The sequence below is a fragment of the Pygocentrus nattereri genome, chromosome 4 (assembly GCF_015220715.1).
Source record: "Pygocentrus nattereri isolate fPygNat1 chromosome 4, fPygNat1.pri, whole genome shotgun sequence".
Classification (NCBI taxonomy): Eukaryota; Metazoa; Chordata; class Actinopteri; order Characiformes; family Serrasalmidae; genus Pygocentrus; species Pygocentrus nattereri.
Window position 1 is genome coordinate 12260417 of NC_051214.1, and position 25206 is coordinate 12285622.

At 42.1% G+C, this 25206-nt stretch overlaps 2 protein-coding genes and 1 long non-coding RNA gene across 5 annotated transcripts in view; 2 read left to right on the forward strand and 1 right to left on the reverse strand.

Annotated features, from left to right (window-relative positions):
• The window catches only part of swt1 (SWT1 RNA endoribonuclease homolog), a 50840-nt gene extending 46760 nt beyond the window's left edge, over window positions 1–4080 (forward strand). For 2 of the 3 annotated variants that reach the window (XM_037538009.1, XM_017718041.2), the window contains exon 18: window positions 269–4080. In XM_037538009.1, the coding sequence (XP_037393906.1) occupies window positions 269–368 (100 nt within the window). In that variant the 3' untranslated portion in view covers window positions 369–4080. The remainder of the gene's footprint in view (window positions 1–268) is intronic. The other variant, XM_017718042.2, reaches the window with a different exon arrangement.
• A 3217-nt stretch (window positions 4081–7297) lies between these two features.
• Window positions 7298–23992, reverse strand: ivns1abpa (influenza virus NS1A binding protein a). Its single transcript, XM_017718043.2, has 15 exons — window positions 23836–23992; window positions 15666–15917; window positions 15324–15460; window positions 14131–14300; window positions 13943–14018; window positions 13470–13643; window positions 13170–13295; window positions 11004–11111; window positions 10440–10566; window positions 9977–10204; window positions 9674–9795; window positions 9448–9574; window positions 9225–9356; window positions 8949–9122; window positions 7298–8681 (listed from the first exon to the last, which is right to left on the reverse strand). Exons 3-15 carry the CDS (start codon window positions 15432–15434, stop codon window positions 8425–8427), a joined length of 1932 nt encoding a protein of 643 aa, XP_017573532.1. The 5' UTR covers window positions 15435–15460; window positions 15666–15917; window positions 23836–23992; the 3' UTR covers window positions 7298–8424.
• LOC108439578 overlaps window positions 22824–25206 on the forward strand; it is a 61797-nt gene continuing 59414 nt past the window's right edge. Inside the window, exon 1 of the long non-coding RNA XR_001858771.2 lies at window positions 22824–22950. This is a non-coding gene — a long non-coding RNA (uncharacterized LOC108439578). The remainder of the gene's footprint in view (window positions 22951–25206) is intronic.

Consider the following 25206-nt stretch of genomic DNA (forward strand, 5'->3'; position numbering starts at 1 on the left):
TGCCACACAAGTGGACCAAAATAACACATTTGCCAATTGCTGGCTGCTGTTTGGAGCAAAAATAGGCCAGTTCCAGTGTACTCCTAGTGTGAAATGTACACGCTTAATAAGCTCTTGGTGACATGTTTAATGACCGTATGATGGAGTCATCAAAATGTCCACGTCTGTATATCTTAAGATGCTTAGAAAGCCTAAATTTGTTTAACTAGTTGCAGAATAAACATTCAGTGTTCTGCTTCCCTTACATTTGTGTACTTGTTCATTCTAGGGAAAAGCTGTGTGTAGGAGGAGCCCAGCTGATGGAGCTAAGAGCAAATCTGGATCGCTGTGCAGCTGCTGTGTGTGGTCAGAGTGAAAGCAGAACCTGAAGCTGGTAATCAAACACATCCAAACTTCACTGACAACCAATTCACATCCACACTACAGCAGAGCAGCTGAGTGGTTCAATATTCAGTTGGACTGAAGAACGTTGTTTACATATGTGACTACCACCAAAACCACATCATCTTACTGCACCTCCACTTTTATACCAGGCTCTTCACAATCACAGCACTATGAAGTTAATCTAGGTTAACCTTTTAAGCTCTTCTTTACGGCGGCCGACAAGACCCTATTCGTAGTACAATTAAAAACACTGCAAAGTCATAAACGCGCTGCAAACACAGAACACTTTCATCAACATGACCCTATCAGTGCTGCATTTTACAGATGCACTCATAAAGAAACAACACATGCAACTTCTGAAACGCTGCAAAGCCAGTCACAACAGCCACAACACAACGGAACTGTTTCTGGAAGACGCTAAGGGCTCAGAGGGGATGGAATATCTATGATGTAAGATCACTGACAGAACTAGATAAGACTGCTGACACATCCCAAGTTCATGGTTAACCTGCCTAGTTCGCTATCTGACGTTGGAACCGTACCGTGGGAGTTCTCTAGTATTACTAGTTTAACTTTTACAGCTAATTCCCGTTACGATACTGTGATTGCAATGGTATGCTCAAATAAAAGTTGGCTTACTTTTACCAGTGAACGTTTGTGCTGCGAAGGCTACATCCTCTTTAAGCGTCCTCTGGAAACATCTCTGTTGTGTTGTGACAGACTTATGGGCATTTCTGAAGTTGCGTGTGTCTTCTGTGTTTGTGGTGCGTTTATGGAATGTGGCGTCTGTGTGGTCAGTTTGCTGAAAGTGGTTTCTGAGTTTGTGGAAGGTCTACGACTTTACAATGCATTTGTAAAACTGTTGTCAGTTTGATGAAAGTGTTTTGTGCATTTGCAGCTCATGTTTTATTTGCAGTTTGTTGGGTCTTTTCTGCCACCGTAGTTCTAAGACCAGCTTTACCTTTTCTATTTGGTTTTCTCTGTGAGAAGCTGGGTCTTACGGAAGTCCGGAGAGGCCATGTGCTGTTGCTAGAGTTTTCTGTTGTTATCTTGATCTAACAAGTTAATTATCTTGTGATCTCAAGTTAACAATTTGGTTATCTTGAGATCACAAGACACCTCACTCATAATCCGAAGATAACTTTTGTTATATTGAGATCGCAAGATAATTAACTCGTTGTCTGAAGATAACACTCCAGAAAATCATAACCACCTCATGGCCTGGACTTACATAAGCTTTAAATGTCCTTTTAATGTCCTTGCTGTTAGTTCCATATGAGATAGTCGAACATTGTTGACAAACCCTCCATTGACGTTGAATTGAATCTTAGTTTGGTCTCATTTACAACCTGTTTTAGAGGCAGTTTAAGTTTTTACTTTAACAAATTACGGATGCACTTGGTTTTGTGCAAAAGTTTGGGTACCCCAGACAAATTGTTTGTTGATTTTCTAAGTAAAAATAAGGTAACTAATCCTCTATGGAGAGTAGACTTCTGCCCATTTTAATGCATAATTCCTCTTTTTTTTTAACTAAATTTAACATATTGGAAGACAAATAATAAAACAAAATGTAGCCTCTGTAAAGGTTTTGGCACATTCTGTGTTTTGTATTTTTTTTTCTAATTAATTAAGTTCTTTTCTCAGCAAATAAATGTGCAGGAAGATATTTCTATATAATTATTTTGCCTCTATAGGATGTGTTATTTTCATTCAAAATCAACTAAACGTAATTTGACCGGGAGTGTTCAAACTTTTTGTACGTACAACCGTACATCTACTTACTTTAATACTGAAAAGTATTGCCCAGACTCTCTGTTGTGAATGGGAGATATTACCATGGTTAATTACAATGTAAATAAGTTCTCAGTTAGTCTGAGGATGGAAGAGCTACCTCATTACGAGATGCTCTAAGGGAAGATTTCACCAAAAAGTACTAGCTTTGCTAATAATGAACAAAAGCTAGAAGGGACCCGTCAACATACTGCCTCCCCCTTTTATGCAATGCTATTCATGTTTAAACTCCTTCATATGCACTGCAGTGTTGAATGTGTCTCAGTGATTTGAAGGACCTCTGTGTTAGTTCCTGGTCAGTGCTTCTGTTCTCACAGCTGGTCAGAAAGACTGCTGCTTCTGCTTTGCTCAGTTTAAAATGTTGCCTTTAGGACTATGGATCGTTCAAAACCACTGGAGCCACTGGAGACTTTGGATGTGTTCATGCATTCCGTTTGAGTCAAGATGCCTTGCAGATTTGCTCATCTTCAAGCAGTGAACTGATTTTAGCTCAGACCTCTTTTGACTTTGCTTTGAGATCAGCGAGCATCCGCAGTACTGCGCAAAAATCTTAGGCTGGCTCTACACAATGAAATTTGCATGCAACTTTAGTTGCCTAAAACATACATGAAACTTAATTTCAGTTTGCATTATGGAAAGAGTCCTGTAACTCATTTAAAACTCAGCCATAACCGTTGCAGACATCTCAGTTTCAGTTTTATAAGACAACCAATCAAAACACCGGTAACACATCACATGATCTTGTAGAACAACATACTGATACCAAAAAACTGATTTCACTGGATCAATGGAGAGTAAATAAAACAGAAGAGGCTTTACTTGGCTGTTGAAAAGGAGACCATCAAACTATTATATTATAGAGATTGTAGATATATTATAGAGACAGAGACGTGGTCCGTGATGAACTTGTCTTGCTCATTCTGGCCTAGAGTCACATCAGATTTATCTATACCTATAATAGCTATTTAAACATTCATTTTCAAAACATATAGATATAGACAAAAGGAACACCAGTGACGGCTGAAAAAATCATGCAAAGATGATAATGCTGGAAGTCTAAGTTGGTATAAGTAATATAAGCTGCTGGAGGAGTAAATGCATGTGTTGTGTGCAACTTTCATAGTTTTTGATTTGTGTAACTGTCAAGTTGCACAGGACTTATTGCATGCCACTCGCAACATGCAACTAGTTGCATGAAAGTTTCACCGTGAAAACAGTCTGAGAAAATGATATGTACAGATATTTATCTGGATAGTAAGCGTTTATGCTTAAAAATGTTGCAATCTCAGGTTCAGCTTAGCTTTTACTTCAGTATTTGCCAGGTTAATATGAACATTGCCTTGATCCAGTCAGTCTGTAAAGTATTTAAAAGCCCATTCTGTTTGTTTCTGTCTTATTTAGTTTGTTTGTTTGTTTGTTAGTTGTTCTGCCGTCACAGTAATAATGTACTTTGGTTAGCTATAAAGCAGTTGCTGCTTAGTAACCAGCACTCAGCAGAATGATAAAAAAAATGCTGTTGTCACAAATAACACCAATCAGAACTAACTGTTGTATGAAAGCGGTCATGATCTCTAATATAGCACCTGTCATGATGATTAATGGTAAAGGTAACTTTGACGCTCAGACCAACCAGCCACTTCATTAGAGTGTAACAGTTTGATAGTTTCCCAACTCCAACGCACCCACTAAACCTGGCAATTAACAAAGAAGTAAAATCAGGTGTGTTTGAGAAGGTAAATCACCAGACTGTGTTGGACAACGGCCCTTCGTGCAGCCCTGTTCTAGCCCTTCATCAGTAGTCGCAGGACACATAGGACGCTGTTGGCTGGATATTTTTGGTTGGTGGACTATTCTCAGTCCAGCAGTGACACTGAAGTGTTAAAAGGAACTCTGCTCTGTCTGATCCACCCATACCAGCACAACACACAATAACACACAACCACTAGGTCAATGTCACTACTGTGCTGAGAATGGGGCACCACCTAAATAATACTTGCACTGTGGTGGCCCTGACCATTGAAGAACAGGGTTAAGGGGGCTTACAAAGTACGTAGAAAAGCAGATGCACTACAGTCTGTAATTGTAGAACTGCAAAGTGTGCTTACATGGTAAGTGGAGCTGATTAAATGGAGTGTAGAAACAAGGAGGTTTACTTAATGAAGTGGCCTGTCGGTGTATATTACTGAACATAATCTGTCATGATGACTCATCACAGCATATTTGCCATGGCATGTTTATGTCAGTGTTATGTAGCAGGGTTAAAGTGTTATCCTAAGTCTTTTGCGCAGCATTGAGCATGAGCAAAGTCATTTCTCTGCTTCCTTCCAGTTTCCAAAACCTCAGATGGTGAGCCTAAGAAATGTATTGTGTCCACATCACAAAGCAGAGAATCAAATTGAGGCATTACCTCATTCTGCACTGTTCCTCCCCTCTCAGATGACATCATTGAACAGGGTGATGATATAATGATGCCCACAAGGGCTGTTTATTTCAGGGATGTCAATAACATATGCAGTCATGCAGTTCTCTCATTCTGTTGTCAGTAAAGCTGACCAGCTCGTCGTCAGACATGAAACTGTCTCCCATACCGGCGTATGCAAAAGTTTGAATACCCCCAGTCAAATTAGGTTTTGTTGACATGAAAATAAGTTAATGTCTTCTATAGGGAGCAAACTTTTATACACATTTTAGTGCACAGTTTCTGTTTGCTGAGTGTATCATATTGGAAAATTGTATCAAAACTTGTGGACCGGCCACATTTTCATGTTTATTTTCCCCCAATGGGTTAAATTCAGCAAGTTAACAGTAACTGTGCATTTAAACGTTCAGAAGTTTTTCTTAATAGAGGATCTGTTCATTTATTTTCGCTTAGAAATTCAGCAAAACGTTACTTGGCCAGGTGTTCCCAAACTTTTGCATACCACTATATATACACAAGGTTCTGGAAAAACTGTTCAATGGAAATTGCTATGCAGTAATTTTTGTATTGTACTTTTCACGCAAGTTTTTATTTTAGTCTTTTTAAATACTGTACATACATTTTGAATTTGGGTTTCAGATAATATATTTCTGTTTGTATATTTGCCTTAAATTAAAACTTTCTGACATATCTCAAGTATCGTCTCCTGTCCTTTGCTGTCTGAGGATGCTGGCTCGGACTTCTTGCCCATAGACTGAGGCCGAGGCGGTTCTGCCAGTTCCGAAAGGATCAGGAGAGGTGACGAATGTGCCTGAAGATTATACCTACTCTCGTTAACACAGGCAAGATAAAGTTGCTTGCCTCTGATGTAACAGTACGATGAGGTCAGCGCAGGATTTAGCTTGAACTGCTTCTGACTCTTCTCACACTGTGCTCCTGTCAGAGGACGTTGATGGGCAGCCTCAGAGTGAGAGTGTAAGAGGAGTGAGGACTCAAGGAACACACGCTATAAAATATCTACCTTCACAAGTAAGCCTAGGTGTCCCAAGAGTTTTCAGGTTAAATATCTTATTCCAGATATATGATGTGATGATCTACATTGTGGAGAGAAAGATCTTCAGTGTGGTTGTCTGGGTGTTGAGAGAGAGAAAATCGATATACCCCCAGATGCCAATGCTGACTTTACAACTGTTTAAACAGTTAGCTAGGTAAGCATTTGTCTACTGCTATATTAATCCTACAAAATTGGTATTAGATGATGTGGTTTGAAAAGGTACCGATTTAGTCTTTACAATAAACAGTCAAATGCTAATCATCAGCTTTTTAACTAAAGCTTATGTTACTAACGTAAACACACCAGCCTTTTGTAATGTTGCTTCCAAACTCCGCCTACAAGCATAGCCATTGGCTCATGAGCTGCTGAATATTTTTGTTTTATTGGCTTCCTACTGAAACATCGGTGTGCTTCATGTAAATGAGGTCTTGGCGCTGGCGCTTGATTTCACGCACTGAAGGTGATTCCGCTTGTTTCCACATTGTTTAAAGGTTAATGAATCAGACGCTTAGTAGTTCGTATGTCACTAAAGGCCGTCTCTGTACTTTTCTTATGCAACTTTGATCCAGAATTTCGAATCAAGACAACCCTTGTCACACATGTGACCTTGCACTCATGATTCATGGCCAGTGTAGGCAATGATTTCAGCTGAGCGTGCAGTTATGATTGACACATTGCTGTGGCATTTAGCCAAAACCTTGTTGGCAGACATCTCCAGAAATGGCCTCATTCCGTTTGAACCATGAGCTGTCTCTCTCTGCTGCTTACATAGGGTTAATACTACTAAATGGCTGGAATGCAGGAGGAGGGGTTTGGACAGGAACTGGGCAAATGTCGGTGGAGGAAAATGTGTCCTTACTAATATATAGAGGGAAGTTCTGATTATCACTTTTGTTCCAAACCACATTAGATGTTTTAGAATGATGCTATTTTGTCCTGATATACATGTTGGGAGTGGTAATGCAACATGGGTTCAATTATGCATTCCAACATCTTGTTATACATGATATTTTGGATTCTGAGATCAGGCATCCAATAACAGAAGGTATCTGCCTGAAGACTTCTTGACGGCTTTCTCAGAAATGATGGTTCATCGTGACAGAAACCTTCAAAGTTTTATTTATAAAATCCATTTCACTACTTAACCTATGAAGCTATACTGATACTAGAATCACATTACCACCATTTAATACATGTGTTTGCATGATATGATTGAAAAGGCTACTGTTTCTTTCCACCGAGTTTTAGATCAGAACATTATAGCTCAGTCTTCATTCTTTGGGAGTTAGCCCTTTTCTAGCACCTTCTCCCAGTCATGGAAAATATGACTCTGGCCTTGTCCATTCATCTCATCTACTGATCCTACAGCCCCTTTGCAAGATAAGATGTACCTACACAGGCCAGATTAGAGTAATCCAACCAGAATTAGACATGGGTGCTAGAGTCCCTGTTAAAACGTGTTCACATGCTTGTGAACTACATAAATTTACTAGATTGCAGAGTTTGTGTTCCAATTATTTCAAAGCATGAAGTGACCAACCCATCTGCTTATAAAAATGGCATTTCACAATTAAAGCCATACTGACTGAAGGCTTTGGTCCTGACGTTGTTAAAGTATTAGAAAAAGAAAAATACAAAACTGCATGGAATCACAGGTTGAAATGATTTATTAGTTAAGAAATATCAGTTTGTAACAAATGGGATACAGAATTTCACCCCCTATTTCGTCTAATGTGAAAACAAAGCCTTGGAGAACTATTTTCCTCTTAATTCTTAACACAAGATTTAAAAAGAAGTTCAGAAGGAAAAAAAAAAAAAAAAAAAAAAAAAAAAAAATCCATGATGAGTTAGTCAAAATTGCAGTAACAAAATATTCTAGTGAGCAGGAACATTGAAACATGGTCAAGAAAGTGTGTGTACGCATTCGTGTATACACTTGTGTAACCAAACTGGCACCGATTAAAGTTCATAACTCAGAGTTATGTGCACCTCCTAGCTCATCTATCTAGCTACAAGTTAATCAGCAGTGTATCAAAAATATAAAAAAGGCCATCATTAAAGATTGGTAAAGCAATCCCACATAATGGGTAATGCTAAAAGGAAAGCAATGTGTGATCATCTTTTGTTGAATAAGGCTTTTATATAACCAGAGCATCAATATGTGAGCCATTACAAAATCCAAAAGAAAAAAATCTAATGCAACTGAATTACCTCTAAAAATCAATTCAACCAATTAATCCTGCTCACAAACGATGCCAACTTGGTTACTGCCACACAAGGTGGTCAGTAACTCCATATCTCTTGCTGGAAATCATGAACACCAAAAATCCATACCTTTTCAGCTCAAAGAAAAAAAAAAAAAAAAAAAACAAAAAAAAAAAAAAAAAAACTGTGCAATAAAGGTTGGCATTCTTTGTAAATTAAAGCAAAAACATGTTGAAAAGAAATAACAATAATATGTACAACACAAAAAAAAAATATTGTATGCAATATGCAAAAGCTTCAAGTTGCTTTCTGCAACCCCCAACGAACCGGAAACCCTCCCCCGGCCCACCCACTTGCAAAGTAAATAGTCAGTCTTCACTGAAGACTCCCGTGATTCCCTGCCCCCTCCCCTTCTCCAAGCCCCACCCCAACCCGCTCACATACACATCACGAAGCACGATTACATCACTAAGCCTGTTAGTTTGAGAGAGAGAGAGTTTACACCCGACGCTCCCCTCCCCTGCTACCCCCTCCATGCCCCCCAACCCTGTGCTCAGGCTCCCACCAGTACTTAAGTGCTGGTGAAAGCCTCAGCACAGGCACTCCACTCGTCCAGCTCCGGGTCATACGTTTCCATGCTGTTGAGGAAGTCGTTGCCGTCAAAGCCACCCACAGCGAAGATCAGGTCGCCCAGCACAGCCACGCCTGCGTTGCTACGCGCCGAGTTCATGCTCCCCAGCATCCTCCACTCGTTCCGGGCAGGGTCGTAAACCTCCACGCAGCTCAAGGCATGGGAGCCATCGAATCCACCCACCACAAACAGCTTCCCTGTGAGGGAACGCAAGAAGAAACTGAGAACCTCTTCCCATTTGCACCAGTCTTTGATCATGGTCTTGCTTACCCCTTCATTTATATTCCAACTTCTGTTAATGCTAGTTTATGTGTCACCAAAAACTCGACTGGAGAACCTCTGTGCTGGAACCAGAATTAAATAGTAGGGCCACTGTTTTAATTGCTCCATTGGGTGTTTTGGGCCAGCCTTTCAAAAACAATCCGTCTACTTTGAACAACTTTCCCCTGCAAGAGCGAACTTACCTGCATAGATTCCAACACCAGCCCCTCTGCGAGCCACGTTCATGGGGGCAGTGAGGGTCCAGGTGTTGTTCTCAGGATTGTAGCGCTCAACACTGTTCAGACAGTTCCAGGACTCTGCACCACCAATCACATACATGAAGCCATCCAACTCGCACACTGCTGCCTGATGCCGTCCTACAAAAACATACACAAATATTAGGAGTGATGTTATGAATATCACTTTAAGCCATTTCTGGAAAAGTGATGCATATAGTTATGTGGGTGTTAGACACTCACTAATGTTTAATGGAGCACAGCTGGTCCACTCCTTGGTCACAGGATCAAAAGCATCACAGTTCTTTAAACCTTTCTGCCCACAAGGGTCTGATCCCCCAACAACATATAGCTTGGTATTCAGAGAGCAGACACCTAGAACAAGACACAAAGAATGTATATTAAAACCAGAAGTGTTTATTTAAAAGCTACCAGAGCATGCAATATCAATTATCAGTTTGCACACCTGCATTGCAGCGATTGGTCCGAAGCTCTGGCACTTGAGCCCACTCGTCTGTGCTTGGGTTATATGTCTCCCCGCAGCTCAGCTCATCAGAATGGCCATTGGAGCCACCCATTACATACAGCTGACCCTGGTTGGTTGAAGAATGGGCAATTTATCCAGAGTGATACGGCAAGACTACCAAACTGTAGACAACCCTGTAATTATTTCTTCTAGTGGGCATACATACCATGAGCACAGCCATCTGAAAGCGAGCCCGAGGTGTCCTCATTGGGGCAATGAAAGTCCAGCTGTCAGTCTTCAGATCGTAACATTCCACAGTCCTTAAGCATTCCTCGCGGTTATAACCACCTAAGGAAAAGTCACAGCCAGAATCAGATGTCTGTTCAAGCCAATGGTAGTGTAGCACTGCATGAATAGCAGAGATATTTGCACTTCCTTTGAGAGTCATTTCTTAAAACTTTCAACAATATCTAACATCTAAAACCAACACCTCCAGCGGAGTCGCTGGTCTGGGCTCAAATCCACCGACCTGCAGCAATGAGTCGTCCATTGAGGGCAGCAGTACCCAAGCCAGAGCGAGCATAGTGCATGGGAGCCAACAGTCGTTCAGGTTCCTCATCCAGAGACTTTGCTTCGAAGCTCAGGCTCTTCTGCAGGCAGGGTGTGGCTGAGGGTGAGGCTTGGGGACTGCTCCGCCCATGAAGGAAGATCACACACAGTATGCCATTCAGCACCGCCAGACACAGGTATGTACTGTCTGTGAGAGAGACAGAACAACTGATGAGCCCTAAGGGTTCTGAGTATAAAGGGAAAAAAAAATAAAATAAAAAATAAAAAGCACTTAGACCATTTTTATATATTTATTAGCAGTTTTAGCAATTTTTTAATGGTTTTACTGCAGGCAGCTGTTTGCTATAACTGAATAGAAATAAAAAAAAAAAAAAAGTGTTCAGACAACACAAGGCAATTTTTACAACATTCAAGACACTTACTTGTGGTCTTCTCAGAGGCGATGTACTTCCACTCCTGCTTGCAAGGCTGTTTGACTGAGCCAGGGGAGAGGCTGCCAGAGGAGCTGCTGCTCAACTGCCTGTGAACGTTCTCGCGTGGGGGCTTCTTCTGAAAAGGCACAGTGCAGCTACAGACACTCGGCCCAAGCACACAATCACACACACCCCAGAATCCCAGACCTCTACACTGTCACAAACCTATGAAGCTAAATACTCTCTGGGCTAACTCTGGTCACAAATCAAGCTGAAGATACTCTAGATCCAGCAGAGAAAGAACATGTGTAGCCTAAATACTAGAAGTGTACACCCAGTTCAGAGCCACACTAAGCAGTATTACAACATACTCAAGGCCACACATGCATACATTAGAGCGATCATCTACGCTCTCTTACAAAGAAGCCTGCACCACGAAGCAGCTGCTCCATCCTACTTATTTAACTCCAAACTAAAATACAACACTGGCTACAGTGAGCAGCAGGGCTAACGGAGCAGGACTAACAGGCTTGCGGTCCAGCCTGGGAGGGGCTTGGTGCTGGTTTTGTGTACCTGCACAAACTGAATGTGGTCATCCTCAGCGCCAAACACCTCAGCCTGGCCCTCAAGCAGGCCCCCATCGAGCAGCTTGTGATCGGCCGAGTAGTACAGCGTTTGCACCTGCAAGACACACAGCGACACAAGAACCCATGTGGCTGTCTCCATGGCAACAGGGCACCCGGCAACATGGGACAAGGGAGGGGAGAAAGAGTGGAGGGGAGAGGAAGGGGAGACGTCGCAAGCTTGCCGCCGGTTGCTAGACGCTGGTGAGAAAGCCTCTTTTAAGACTGCAAACACAATGTGGCTTCTGTTCAGGCAGGGTTTGGAAGCAGGATGGCACAAGGGGGGGGGAAAAAAAGAAAAAAAAAAAAAAAAAAGCAGATCTTCTGTGGGTGCTCCTGAGGCCACTGCTGCAATCAGTACTGCAGATTCAGACTCTCACACACTGTCGGCAGCATCACCACCCAGGAACTATTTGTTAAGCTTGAAGAGGAAAGAGAAAGTGGGTCCGCTATTCGTCATCACCATGGAACAAGCCTTCGGAGCTGCCGGCCGTCTTCTTGGCTGAGGAGGTTAGTTAGGCTGAACTAAGATCACACACATTCCAGGGAGACTTAAGCGGTTTTACAGACTGCTTCAACGGCTCCTTCATGAGTACGCTGTCGGCGCAGGGCAAGGATGTCTGCTCAAGCTAAACTTAACAGCCATTTTACAGTTGAATAAATGACAAACCTTAAATGGCTATAAATAAAAATAACAAAAAGTACATCCAACCAGAACAGAAACTGAAAACAGAAGGCATTAAAAAAAATAAAATGGGTGAGGAAACAATATGGGTGAGCCAAAGGGCCTGAGATGGACTCCAAGCGAATTTAAACATTATCCTCTACCAGTTATGATTTAGTCCAGTGGCTCAATTTATTAAACTTCTGGTAGAGGAACATCCACTCATAACTTCTAAAAGCAGATGCTACAGACATACAGTACTGTGCAAAAGTCAAACCATTTAATTAATTTTCATTCAAAACAGGCAATAAATAAACCCAATTATAAGGAATAATGTATAAATAAATACAGCCAACAAAGACATGGAAAAAGAGGTTTCATGTAGATTTCTTTGAAAAACTGAAAGCAGGTCTCTGGAACCTGTAATAACAGCAAAGTGTGGACACAAAATGTGATTTTTCTTGAGGTTTATGCTTAATTTTTTATTAATTCTACATCTTTTGCTTATTTTCCCTGATGCTGCAAAAATATTAGCTTTCAGTTAATGGCCATTTTGACTGGAAATCACAAATGAAACCTTTTTGCACAGTACTGTTTATTATGTAATTAATATTACGTAAATATAATGCCAATTCTCTTCCTTTTACTACAAACTTTGATATGCAAATCAATCCTGAAAAGCTGAAAATCACATCGGGTGGTCCCCATAGGCCAATTGTGAATACTAAAAATTGGGCTTTTTCAGTAATTTGGAGAGGCTTGAGGCTAGGTTGAATTTGCGTGCTGAAAGCTGTATTTGTGCACGTGTGAGTGGGTTGCATCGACAGATGGGAGCTCAGCACTCCTTTGGCTGTGGCTCCTCTGTCTTTTTTTCCTCCTTTCTCTCTTTCTCTGACTCATTACCCTGGTGGCCCCAGTCGTGGCTTCTTCAGTCTGCTCAGAGTCCTGTAGCTGTTTGCTCTAATAAACCTAAAGAGAAACAAATCAACGGGGAGGAAGAGCTGTTAGTGCCAATGTCCAAAGCCCACACATACATGCTCACACACACCTGCTCAGGAAAAAGAGACATCAGTGTGACAGCAAAAAAAAAGGCTCTGTCAAGTTTGGAAAGGAGCGGTTGCAGTGACGGTTACTGTACAGGCGGCTTTAGAGTTTCTGCTCACCTGGACTAACCTCTCGGCTTAGCAGAGTGCGCAACAGCCCCACACTGTACCTACTGCAAAATATATACTCTTAAAACCTGGGGGGAGGGGAGTTTGTGGTAAGGGAAAGGAGAGGAACAACAAAAAAAAATAAAAATTGAAAACAAAACCATCCAGCCAACGGGCTGAGTGCGAGCTTGTGTGAACAGACCCGTTGAATCGGTGAACGGAAAAGGGGTGGGGGGGACAGAGGGTAAAAAGAGAGGGGGGACAGAAGGACAGGATGCTCGCAGAGGAGCGCAGTACTGACCTCCTCCATCAGTCTCTCCAGCGGCTCCCCATTCTCCCACAAGCTGCGCTGCACCCAGCTGATCACCTTGGAGTACAGCTTCCCATTACTAGGCAGGGTCAGGTGATCCTCCAGCATCACCTCCAACTGCACACACATCACACTTGTTACTACATTTCCATTTAATGCATGCAATGCTATGAGGCATTCATACGGTCATTAGCATAAGTGACTAATAAGGCTACTGAAGTTTTTCTATGATGTTCAGACTCGTCCTCAAAAAGTATGAAAGGAGTTAGAGGTGATCCCTGGGGAACTCACCTTCAAGCGGGGCAGTTTGAGGAAGTCTTCCTGCTCTGAGATCTCCAGAAGATGCTCCTGGATGTAGCAGTCAATCTTGGCTAGAAGACGGGAGTCCCCCATGCTGCTAGCAAAGTTGCGATAAGAGATGGCATTCTGGGAGTCCATCTTCGAGAGCAGGTAGTCTCCACAAATCTGAAAGAAAAAGAAAAAAAAGGGCAGACATAGACCAAGTTATTTACATGCCAGCAGACAGGAATTTGCATTAAAACAAAGTTCTTCCCAGCAATGGAGTACCACAACAAGCAGAGGTATATCAGGTGCGTCAGCACAGACAACACCCCAAGCTTTGCCTCCAGGACTCAAACACTGCAATGCGGCACCATAATTGTAATAACCATAATTACTCACAAATGTCAAGTAAGGTCAACACCAAACACTGCATGCTGCTAGTGTTTTAAATATGATCGATACAGATGCGTCTTAATGTCTACCTGCTTCACTCTTTCCATCTTGAGCCTTTTGGCTGCAGAGTAGACCTCCTTAACCAACTCCTTATCTGCCTTCAACCTTAAGGGAAAAAATACAAATGCACAGGCAATGAGAAATAGTGACGAGCCTCTCTATAAGAGAGGGATAACCTTCAGTATAACAAATTTGATAGATGCCTGAGTAAACATACTGGGCAGTGTAGGCGTAGTTGAGCAGGACCTCCACAGCTTCAGGGTCCAAGTCCTCAAACTTCACATGGGAGATGCCATGAGGCTCCAAGTCACTGTTAAAGATCTCAAACAGGTACGGGCTGCAGCAGGCCAGCACTGCGCGGTGTGCCATCAGCTCATGACCACACACCTGAAGGAGGTCAAAGGACAAAAGGTCACCAACACACCCATTGCCTACAAGCAAACTGACACATTCAAGTGGATAATCGTTATCATTATACAAACCAGACGCTACAGCTCAGCTTAAAAAAAAAGCAAAAAGCAGGTTAGAGGTCCAAAGTACAATTGACATAACCAAGAAGCAGGCAGCATTTTAACTGCATACACTGATTCTTTTACTGCTTATTCCCTTTTAAAAGACAAACACTAGTAATTAGTTCCTCAGAGATGCTGGAGAGATGGATGGCCCCTTTCATTTTGGATTGCTTAATCAAAGTTGAGCTAGAGGCATGTGTTACTGTACCTACTCTATTAAGAACTGGGACAGATTTCCTTCAGCCTGCCAGACAGTCGTCCCCCCTCAGAGAGTTTCATTCACTGGTTAACGGATGCCACTTGGCTTACGGCTACTGATAGTTCAGCAGACTAAATTCCAGGAACGAACACTACTACCTTAAATCATCTCCTCATACAGCCTCACATTTCAGGAGTGACTCATCTGAAACCCTCCAAAGTGAAGTGTTTACGACCGATCAGTAGTTAACTAGATCGTCTGAAATGAGCACCCGTGTTTTAGAAATGACAGGGCTGCAGACAGGAGTTCATTCTTATCTTTCTGTCCTGATCTCTCCTACGTGCTCAGGTTGTTTGTCAATGGGGTTGTCTGACATGCATCAATGTGATGTTATCTGACTGCATGACTTCAAATGACTTCTCTTAAATAAAAATTAGAAAAGCAAAATCATGGCTTTTAGGTATCTGTTAGGGCTTCCAAAATTTGCTGAATTTTACCACATTGAGGAGGGAAGTAAAAATGTTTATATAAATATAAAATTTGACCTATACAAAGTTTTCCAATAGGTTAAACTCTGCAAATAAATCAAAACTGCACACTAAAATTTACAGCACAAAAAGTCATGTTCTTACATTTGCATACGACTGCACAAGCAACTGAACACGGAAAGGAGTTTATTACTACTACTAGTATTATTACCTGAAGTCTGACATCGCAGAACTGCCCGCTCTTCCTAAGGGCATTCATCTTGGCAACAGTCGAATCCAGGAAACTCTCATCCTCAAATATCAAATATCCATTGGGAATCATTTTGGCAGTTTTTTCAAAAGATGAGCCTTTAACAGTACAAAGACGAGATACATAAGGTTCAAAACACTTTAGTAACACAGAAGCTTAGTAAAAAAAAAAAAAAAAAACAAAATACAACACGTGAGCCTTCTGTCCATGCTACACAAAAGCCTCCCTTAATTTATAAATCACATTTCCCCCCCTCATTGTGCACACTGAGCAATTAGTCTCATGAATGAGTAATGGGCTTACCTAATCAGAACTGACGTAATTCAGGGAGACGCACTTGTGCCGAGAAGCTTTAAGAGGGCACCCAGGTCTTTCCTTCACTGTGGAGAGGGTGGCAGAAGTGATGCCAGGTAAGCAGCAGGGCACGGAGCAGGGGAGAAGGCGGGGGCAGCCGCACTAACACAAACTCTCAGGCTTAGAGCGACTGTAATCAAGTCCTCGCGATCCCTTTGGCTATAGAGTCAAACCTTTTCTGTGTTGATCGTGTATTATAACCTGCAAGACACAGAATGAGGCAAATGAGCTTTTTAAATAGGAGCACATGAAGATTATCACCAGGACAAAGTGTAGAGATTGCTGCAGATCAATAGACATATCTAGGTCCCAATACTCCAGGCCATGGTCCAATTCACAATCCAATATTGTGATAAAGAGGCAAGGGATGAGGTCATTCAGAGGATAGGCAGCAAGCCTGGGCATTGCCAACTCTTAACATGTCACAGTGGGGTATATCATGATATTGCAATTAGACTGAGAAGGGAAGTGCTTGTATGTCCACCATAATGCATGTAAAGCAACAAGCTGGGTTTAGAGGTGTAGAGGCTGATATACTGATCTTCTGTAGCTACTGACTTCACTTTATCCACAACTGAACTACATAAGAAATAAACTAGTGATGCACAATTATATCAGGAATCATATCAATATCAGCAGATACGTAGCCAAACAGATGTTTGGATTTTGTCAATATTACAAAACTGATATAGTGACAGGTATTTGGAGCAGAATACTTAGGCAACACTGAGCTACTGTACCAAAATATCTGTAGTTTTATTACTATACTATACTAATTGTAGCCTCAATTTCTACATTTCCTTAAAAAAAATGTATGTTTATTGGCATCTACAAATGTCCCATAGTTCCCATATGAGCGCATTTCTAACAGACAAATACATACTGATGCAAGGGTTCAAAGCACTGATGTAAAATCATGAAAAATATGATTAAGTTGTATCGAGGCATAGCCATGGACTGGATGTGGATTAACACAATCAAAGTATTGGAATATTGGAAACTAGTTCTCTTAGTGCACTTAGTCATTTAAAAGTAGGATATCTGTCAAAAGATTGGAACTTACTGATGTTGCATCCATTTCTGCTAATATCAGTCTGACATCGATACCCACTATCACACTATAAGGACTGATCTAGGATCAGCTTTTGCTTTGTGTCCTGACCAATAAAAGCTCTTTAGATGAATCAGATGTGAAAACAGTGATCTGTCAATTCATGGCTGGAGTTGTCCATCCATGGGTATAGATATAGATATACATACACATCGCTGTTGTCAGAAGAAAACCTCGTATCTCCAAAACTGAACCTTTACAGGAAAAAGGAAAAAAAAAAAAAAAAAAAAACAACACCGTAGTTTAAAGCAAGTCAGTGGAACCAGACGTCTTTCCACATCATTTTGGGCTGTTTGTTTTGCTCCATTCATTATGAAATTTACACACAATGTAAAGGGCAACAGGTCCTTTGAAACGGTCAAACTGAAAAATGACAAATGGAGATACGAGGTTTTCTTCCGACAGCAGCGCGAGATTTTTTTTATATATATATAAAATATATATTCTACCCCAAGATGTATACATGCCTCACCATACAGACCCCACCCCAGATCACTCCGTATTCCAAGCAAAAGGCCCACCCCCTCTGCCCACTTCTGAGCTCCACACATGTTTGCACACACTTGTCTTCTCTTCTTGCCAACAGCGTAGCTTCTCCCTGTAGACACACCAGCCATTCAGCCCATCCTCCTGACAGCTTTTCTGGAACCTTCCGCAAGCTTTGCATAAACATCAGTTCAACAGGTGGTCTAGTTTTCAGGCTAGTTTGGGAGGCCAGAGATAAATCCCAAGTAATTTATTACCACATTTCACAAGTTTCTCAATCAACAGAAAAGGGGGGCGACTCTGGGAACATAGTGTGCATACTACGCACGAGAAGCTGCTGGCGTGTCTCCATACACGTTATCTTCAGCTTTCACAGATCAGCCAAGTGATGACCTCCCAAGATAGTCTGCACTTTACTAGTTAAGAGAAAACAGCCGTCAAAAGGTGGGAGTAAACATGGGAGTAAACATGTTTTCCCTCTTTTGGACAAGAAGTACAGAACACTTGTAAAAATTGGAAAGAGGTTTGAAAACAGAAACCCAACATTGAGCAGTTTTCTCCAGCTGTCCCTGATGTCCTTATTGTTCTGGCTGGCCACTCATGTGCTGAAATGTATTAAAGATGAGATGCATGAACTCAATCAGCCTGCGGTAATTCCTATGATTCCACAGGGTTGCTTGAAGGCAAGCAAGTTTAAAAGAATTCCTGTCAGTGTTCACTGCAACAATTGATTGTGTTCAGACAGTTAGGGTCAAAGATGGGGTTAGTCTGCTAGGCCATTGGTGACCTTGGTGAAAAATTGTGTCCTTTCGAGTTTAGGCCAATTTTCTCTTAATTTAGCTATGGTCACCCACACTAGCCACGTCTCCTCCTTTACACAGTGCTACCAAGATGGTTGGTTGATGGCACGAGCCAAGTGGATTCTATCAGAAATGGGTTTGAGCCAATGGGTTTCCACATGTTGAAATTAACTGCCTAACAGTTCTCCTTTAACGTGAGATGGTCCACTTGCTGCATTTATCAGAGAGGTCAGCTTAAGATCAAGCCTTGGAGTGACTCAGCTGAACATTAAAAAGCTTTGCTTCAAGTGCAATGTCCTCTACTGGAGGAGGAAGGTTGTGAAGGACAGAGTTGAATGAAGAAACGAAGAAAGAGAGAAAGAAAGAAAAAAAGACATGGAGACTAGCAATAAAGAAATACATTGTGAGTGTGCATTCTTCTGCATTGTGACTTTGACCTCCGCTAAAGCACAAGCTCAGTTGTGTGGAAGTGAAAAATGGTGAGAGGAGGAGGAGGAGGAATGGCACACTGTGGTGGCTGTTCTTCTACTGGCTACTAAAGTCTTTAGCAGATAACTAAGAATGCACAGCAGTGGGGATGCATTTCTAAGTCACTGTGGAAAACTGTTATGCAATGTTCTGCATGTGATTCTAGACACAGCTCTCTAACAAGCTCTCCCCTGTCACTAAAGCATGAAACTGGTTGCGTGCGTATGCGACAGCAACTGCACTAATCTGTACCATGGGACCCTTCCTCACGCTAGTCACGCTCCTCACAGGGACCTCAGCCTAGCCTACAAAACCAGCAGACTACATATCCCAACAGTTCTCTCCTTCTCTCTCAAAGGCATTCAAAGAGTTGTTTACTTCTTTGCTTCAAAGAAAAGTTGTCTCTGTAGTCTTTGAGGTCTATCTGGAGGGACTGAACAGATGAGATCAGACACTGTTCTGGTGTTAAAATTAAAAAAAAGAGAACACTCCTTTTAAGCACATGCAAGGCTTACACAACACAAAAAGTCATGGGCAGGACAGAACGTACAGAGATGGCAGCAAACAGAGAGGAGAAATGAATCATTTATTGCAGCACTCTCTGAAAAGAACGGAAGCGCATAACCACAGCTGAAGAAAAAAAAAAAAAAAAAAAAAAAAAAAAAAAAAAAAAATTTCAAAGCCTTGTCTTGTAGAGTTGCAAATGTTATTCAGGAGGGCGTTTTGGGAATGCTTTACCAGCGGAGCGAGGAGGAGGGAACCCGCATGGTGAAAAAGCTCTTTATGTGCAGATGTGTGTTCATTTAGGCAGCCTCAATTTCCAGAGGTTAGGTAACATCTGGCAGTATTTGCATGGCCTGCATGTCTCCCTCACTCTGGCTGTTCTTTCCATTCGCACATAAAGCCAGAGAACCAGAAAAAGGGACCACTCTGACTCACTTCATCCACATATCCAAAAAAGTCTATATCTCCTGTTTACTGTAATGTGCTGCTATTCTAATGTTTCTACAGTCACATACAGAAAGTAAACCTACCATTAAATGTTAAAATCAAGGCCAAACCCCCAACCCCCCAATCCTAAAACAGGCCTGGTACATCAAGCTAGGTACATTAAATTGCAGCTTTACTTGATTTTAGATCACAATCTTAGCCTAACTGCTGTTGTGGGAAGGCAAAGGGCAATGCAGCTTTTTCACAGCCTCAAGACGCTGATTAACTGAGCTGTTATAGAGTGCAACTCTTCCTAAGCCCCATCCTCTATTAATACATTTTTTTTTTTAAGAGTACATGTCCTCAAGAGAATAGAAGTTACAAATGAGCCTTTAGCTGAGCAACTGTCTGACTGAAATCTGTTCTAGTTAGACCAGGATGAATTAAAATAAACTTATACAACAGAGCATTACCTGGTTTTATAATTGCAAAGAGAGAGAGGAGTTCTCTTCTGTCTAGATGCAAAGCAACTTCTGAAACTGGCTTGTAACTCACTCATGTTTAGCAGACTAAAAATCATCCATAAGGGGGCTCCAACGATGCTTCATAACAGCAGTGCTTCACGTGAATGAAACCGTCAACGATTTAAAATGATTCCCCACTGGATATATGGATTCCCCTTGGTGTTTACATTCAGCCTTCTCTTTCTTTTCCTCCAACCAACCCACATGGTATAGCACGGGGTACTTGCACATAACAGATAACCAGCCCCTGTCTAATTAATTATCTACTGCACTCACTATTTGGGCCAGAACAGTTGCTGATTCACTCATTTCTATTGAAGGCCAGCACAATGGCTCCAAGAATGGACAGAAGAGAGCCTGAAGTGCAGCTCTATGCTCATTAATATTAACTGTAACAGCTGCATCTTAAAACCAATGTTTATTTTCACTCTATGCAAGCATCATAAAAGGTCCTAGGCATCTGCTTGATTTTTATGGAATAATAAACAACTAGCAACAAAATAAATTACCCATGGGGTGAACGAATGCGGGCCTAAAGAAACATGCGTCAGATGGCAGATTGCGCAGAGAAGGAAGTGGTTCAGAAAAGAAAACATCCTTTGCATAGACAAGTTTTTGACTGGATTAACTTGTTATTCAGCGACAAATGTGGAAGCTCAGGACACAACAGATTCAATCTATGGTTTGAGATGTAACTTAAGTCTAGACTGCAGAACAAAGGCAGCAATGAATGTTTTATTGTGTATGCCCATACAGACTGCAGCAGTATAAAAGGACCAAAGGCATCTCAATAACATTTCAGGGACTTTGTGGCCAGCTACTAAGCAGTACTAAATAATTAGCAGCTGGCAACAAACCCTGCCACTAACTCATGCCATAGTCCTATTAACTCTGGCAGGATTTGTACTTGGACGTTGCACCTTGCACACTGGCAAGAACAGCAGCTCGTTTCCTGCTGAAACCAAAAGAGCAAAAGAAGACTGTCCAGCACTGACGCATGGCCAGAGAGAGAACTATCCACTTCCTGTAAAAGAGCGTGACCAGCATGTTCTTATTCGGCAATAACACGAGGACAGTAAGAGGACCAACCCTAGCCGTTTTCTCATCAGAATATGGGGGAATATACTCAGTTCCACAGAAACTTAAGACTCAGAACTGTTCACAGAGCTAATTGAAAACAGAAGTCTGAAGTGTTTAATGCCTTTAACGCCTCATGAAATGGCCACAAATATACCGTCTGATGTCTGAAACAATAGTTTAGCACTAAGCTTCTGGCCTAAAAAGTATTTTTTAATGTGTTCAAGGCACAGAGTTGTGTGTACTGCTTTTTAAAACAGTGCCCAAAGGAAATTTAATTTGGATTTTCCACTATCAATGTTACATATAAAAATTCACAAGGCCTATGCAACTTCACTGGTCACTTTGGCTAGCAAATAAAATGGCAGCGTGCGCATTGGAGATATTTTGACCCCATGTTCATTCGTTTCTCTACAATAAATCACTTCATATTAAACCACTCTGAATGACTCAGCGACTAAAGCGGTGAAAGTTTGTGGAATTCCCCTGTCCAGAAACATGATTTCCAGCTACAGCCTCAGGATTTGTCCTTTAAAAGGAATGGGTGAGGTCCTAAAGGGGAATTCCACTGATGTTTTAAAGTTTCTGCATAACACCGTTATTGAGACATAAAGATCATTCAGAGAGGTTTGATGGGAAATTCTTCACTGTAGAGAATTTTCTCTTTACAGTGGTGGTGACGGGAACCAGAAGAGCCGGGGTGGGGGTTCTGGGTACGATTTGCCTCAATACATGCATCTCCAAATCATGTCTAAAGCCAAAATCTTGGCACAAAATTATCATAGAACGTAAATTAAAAAAAAAAAAAAGTCTTTCAATCAACCATTTCGTGTAATGGCCTGTGTAATGAACTGTACAGACGTCTGGTTTCTACTGCTGCAGCTCTGAGCAATAGGGTTAAAAGTAGGTTTCTCTAGAACGGAGCATTTTATACCAGACCTCTGAAAGGCCTTTTACTACCTAGGCATTTAATTGTGAAAACTTTGAAAAACCGGTGGAACTGCCCTCTACCATGCACTGTAGGATAAAGGCAGGACTAGTCAACGTTTTAACGTGCATGCCCACACAGACGAGAGCAGGACAAAATGACCAAAGGCGTCTCGATGACATTTTAGATGTGTCTGTGGCTACTAAACACCACCGACTGGCTGAAGTGTAAAATCCCAGCTTAGTTCGTCCTGCATCGTGAAGTAAAGGCCCCTTCTCTCGGGCAGGAAGAGCTCAACGCACGGCCAGACAAAATCGCCTAATGCGCCCTTCAGATACAGGATGAGGTAAACTCACAACACACGGGCCAGCAAGACTAGACGTGCAGCCAAGTAGCTACGCTCTGAAAGGCCACTTCAGGCCGCGGTTTCCTGACTTGTGGCCATTGAGAAACAAAACCGTTTCCACCTGGCCGTTCGGGCGCTGTTAACGCCTTTCACGTGTACGGCTGCAAAACGGAACGCTGGTGTGGGATTAATAACGAGATGAACGCTGCTAACCGACGGGGAACATCACTGAAACCTGGTGCTACATATTTAGCCATTCTTCCCCGTATCAGCTCGTTAAAAGGCGAGAGCTCGTCAATTTCGACAACACCCGACTAAGGCCAACGGTAGCTACGCGCCGCGCTCTACTCAGATGCGCATGCGCGGATCCACCTCCCGACACCTCGTACGAGAGCCGATTGGCCAGAACCGACATTACGAGCGACGCTATTTGACGCAGAGCCCGTCAATCACCAGCCTTAGCCACTGCATTCATTTCCAGCGTAGACGTTCTTGCATCATGTCTAGCTTCCACCCAGAGACCGTTCAGCCCGCCACTGAGACGAAGCCCGGCTCAGTAAGTAGGTCAGTGGGACTCAAATCTGATGTTATTAAAAGGAACATGTATTCCGAAACGTTTAAACAGCACAACGTAGCGCTCCATGGCGAAAGGCAGAACCTCAGTTTCGGGCCCAAAGAGCAGCAGCCCGTTATAACTGACAGTTACAATTAGACACAGCACCGGACATTCACTTCAGAAACATCGACAAAGCAGAAGTTCAGCACTGATATGGTAACTCAAACGAGCCTGTGGTGAAGGTGTACAGGAATTACGCGTAACGCTACTTACATTCATTTCCATCCGCATGGACTTGACTAAGCCATAGTCTGCCTGAGATGACTAACCTAATAATCTGACAGGTAAATATACACACCATCAACGGGGACATGAGTTCTGCACTACTTAGCGTTATGCCGCTCTTATCATTTGACTTTCACCCGTGATTATAAATAAAAATAAAAACCTCAATTCCCCTTTACCATTCCTTTGTCCTCGAGTCCTGTGATTCAGCAGGTTAGCATCAACGTCCTATTCGAAGAGTAGCTCGCCTCGAGCCCATCGCTGATTACTGATGGTTCATTCGTTAACATGGTTTATTTGTTTAATGCCATTTCATAAACCTCGAAAAAGGCCACATGGACCATCTGCGCGCGCAAATCCGGGCACCGACACGCCACCTTCAACGCACCACCACCACTCAAGAGGCACTGCCTCCACACAGACAAAGGAAGAAGGCAGTAAAGCTGGTTGGACATATATATCGTACTGAAAGCAATGTGGAGCCAACGTTAGCATTTAACCCAGCACTACAGCCCGGTTCCTGTAACGTGGTGCCGCTAAATATCCAAACGCAAGCCGCAGTAAAGCCGCTACGCCAAGACTCAGGACGGACACAAAGCGCCTCTTACCTGATCAGGTTGACAGTAGACGATGGGAGACATATTTAAGGTGAATTCAAAGGCGTCTGACGGGGATATTGCCGTAGTAGCGGAGTCAGAGCACTGGAGTGTGTGAGCGTACGTGTGTCTGCCGAGCCTCGAGCTGCGGGGTGTGCGAGCTCGCGCTGCTGGCGCGCTCCACTAAAGCCACACCGCGGTGACGTAGAGCCGCAGCCCCGCCTACGGAAAAGTACGGAGTGAGGAAAAAGGATAAAACTACATGTCGTGTGTTAGAAAAGACCCTGTTTTCTCATGGGGTTTCATGTAGCGTTAGATTTATGTTGTTTGAGCTATAAAGTACGAAGAGAGGGAATAAACAAGCCTTCATTAGTTGCTTAGTGGTAGGATTTTTTTCTCTTTTTTGGATTCAGAGTGACCTTGAACATTCCTATTTACTGAAATGCTAAAGGTTATTTATTGATTGACTTATTGATTTTATATTGACCTTGAACGTTCCTAGTTATTACGAGTACTGTGTGGTTGTTTTTTTTTTAAATAATGTGTTATTGTTATTTAGTTATTTTTGATTTGCAGTAATCTCATTTTATTGTAGCATAAGGTATAAAGGAAGGTAGACCACTGTTTATTATATCTAAGCAGCAGTAGGCTAACTATACCTGATATTTTGCACTTTTTAAAAAGGGGAATTCTGCAGATTTTTCTAAACGACTGCATAATTCAATCATTGAGATGCAAACAAAGTCATTCAGTGTAGCTTGATCTGAAACAGAGAAACTCACACTTTTTTTTTAACAGTGGTGGTGATAGGAACCAGGGACCGCTCTGTCTACAAACACAAATAAAGCCAATTTATCCATCTGTCCAAAATCAGCAGTGAACCCGCACGTCTTCTGAGTGTTTATATGAAATGCTGATGGTGGTAAAGGAGTGGTAAATCTTAAAAATAAAAGCTTTCTTGGGTACAATTTTGCATTTACACCCTGCATGTACCTGTCCTTGGCTGAAAGTGTACCCCAAAACCATCATGAAACAATGTGTCAAACAGTAGCTTCCTGTTAGGTCAGTTCTGGAGGCATTAAACGCTTTGGACATCTGGTTCCTATCACCACTACAGTGAGCAATTCGTTCTCTGTTTTCTCCAGAAAGGAGCATTTCACACCAAACCACTCTAACCATTTAATTACACAGACATTCTGCATTCCCCTCTAAGTACAGCTGCTCTCTTTTTGCTGTTTCATTGCCCACACAACACATACTCTAAGCTCCTCTTCATCTTACACCACAACCTGCATGTTCAGTCACTGCATCATTATGAAGTGTGTTCAGTTACATCCTGATTCAGTTAGCAGATTTACATTTGATCATACAGCCTAAAATAAA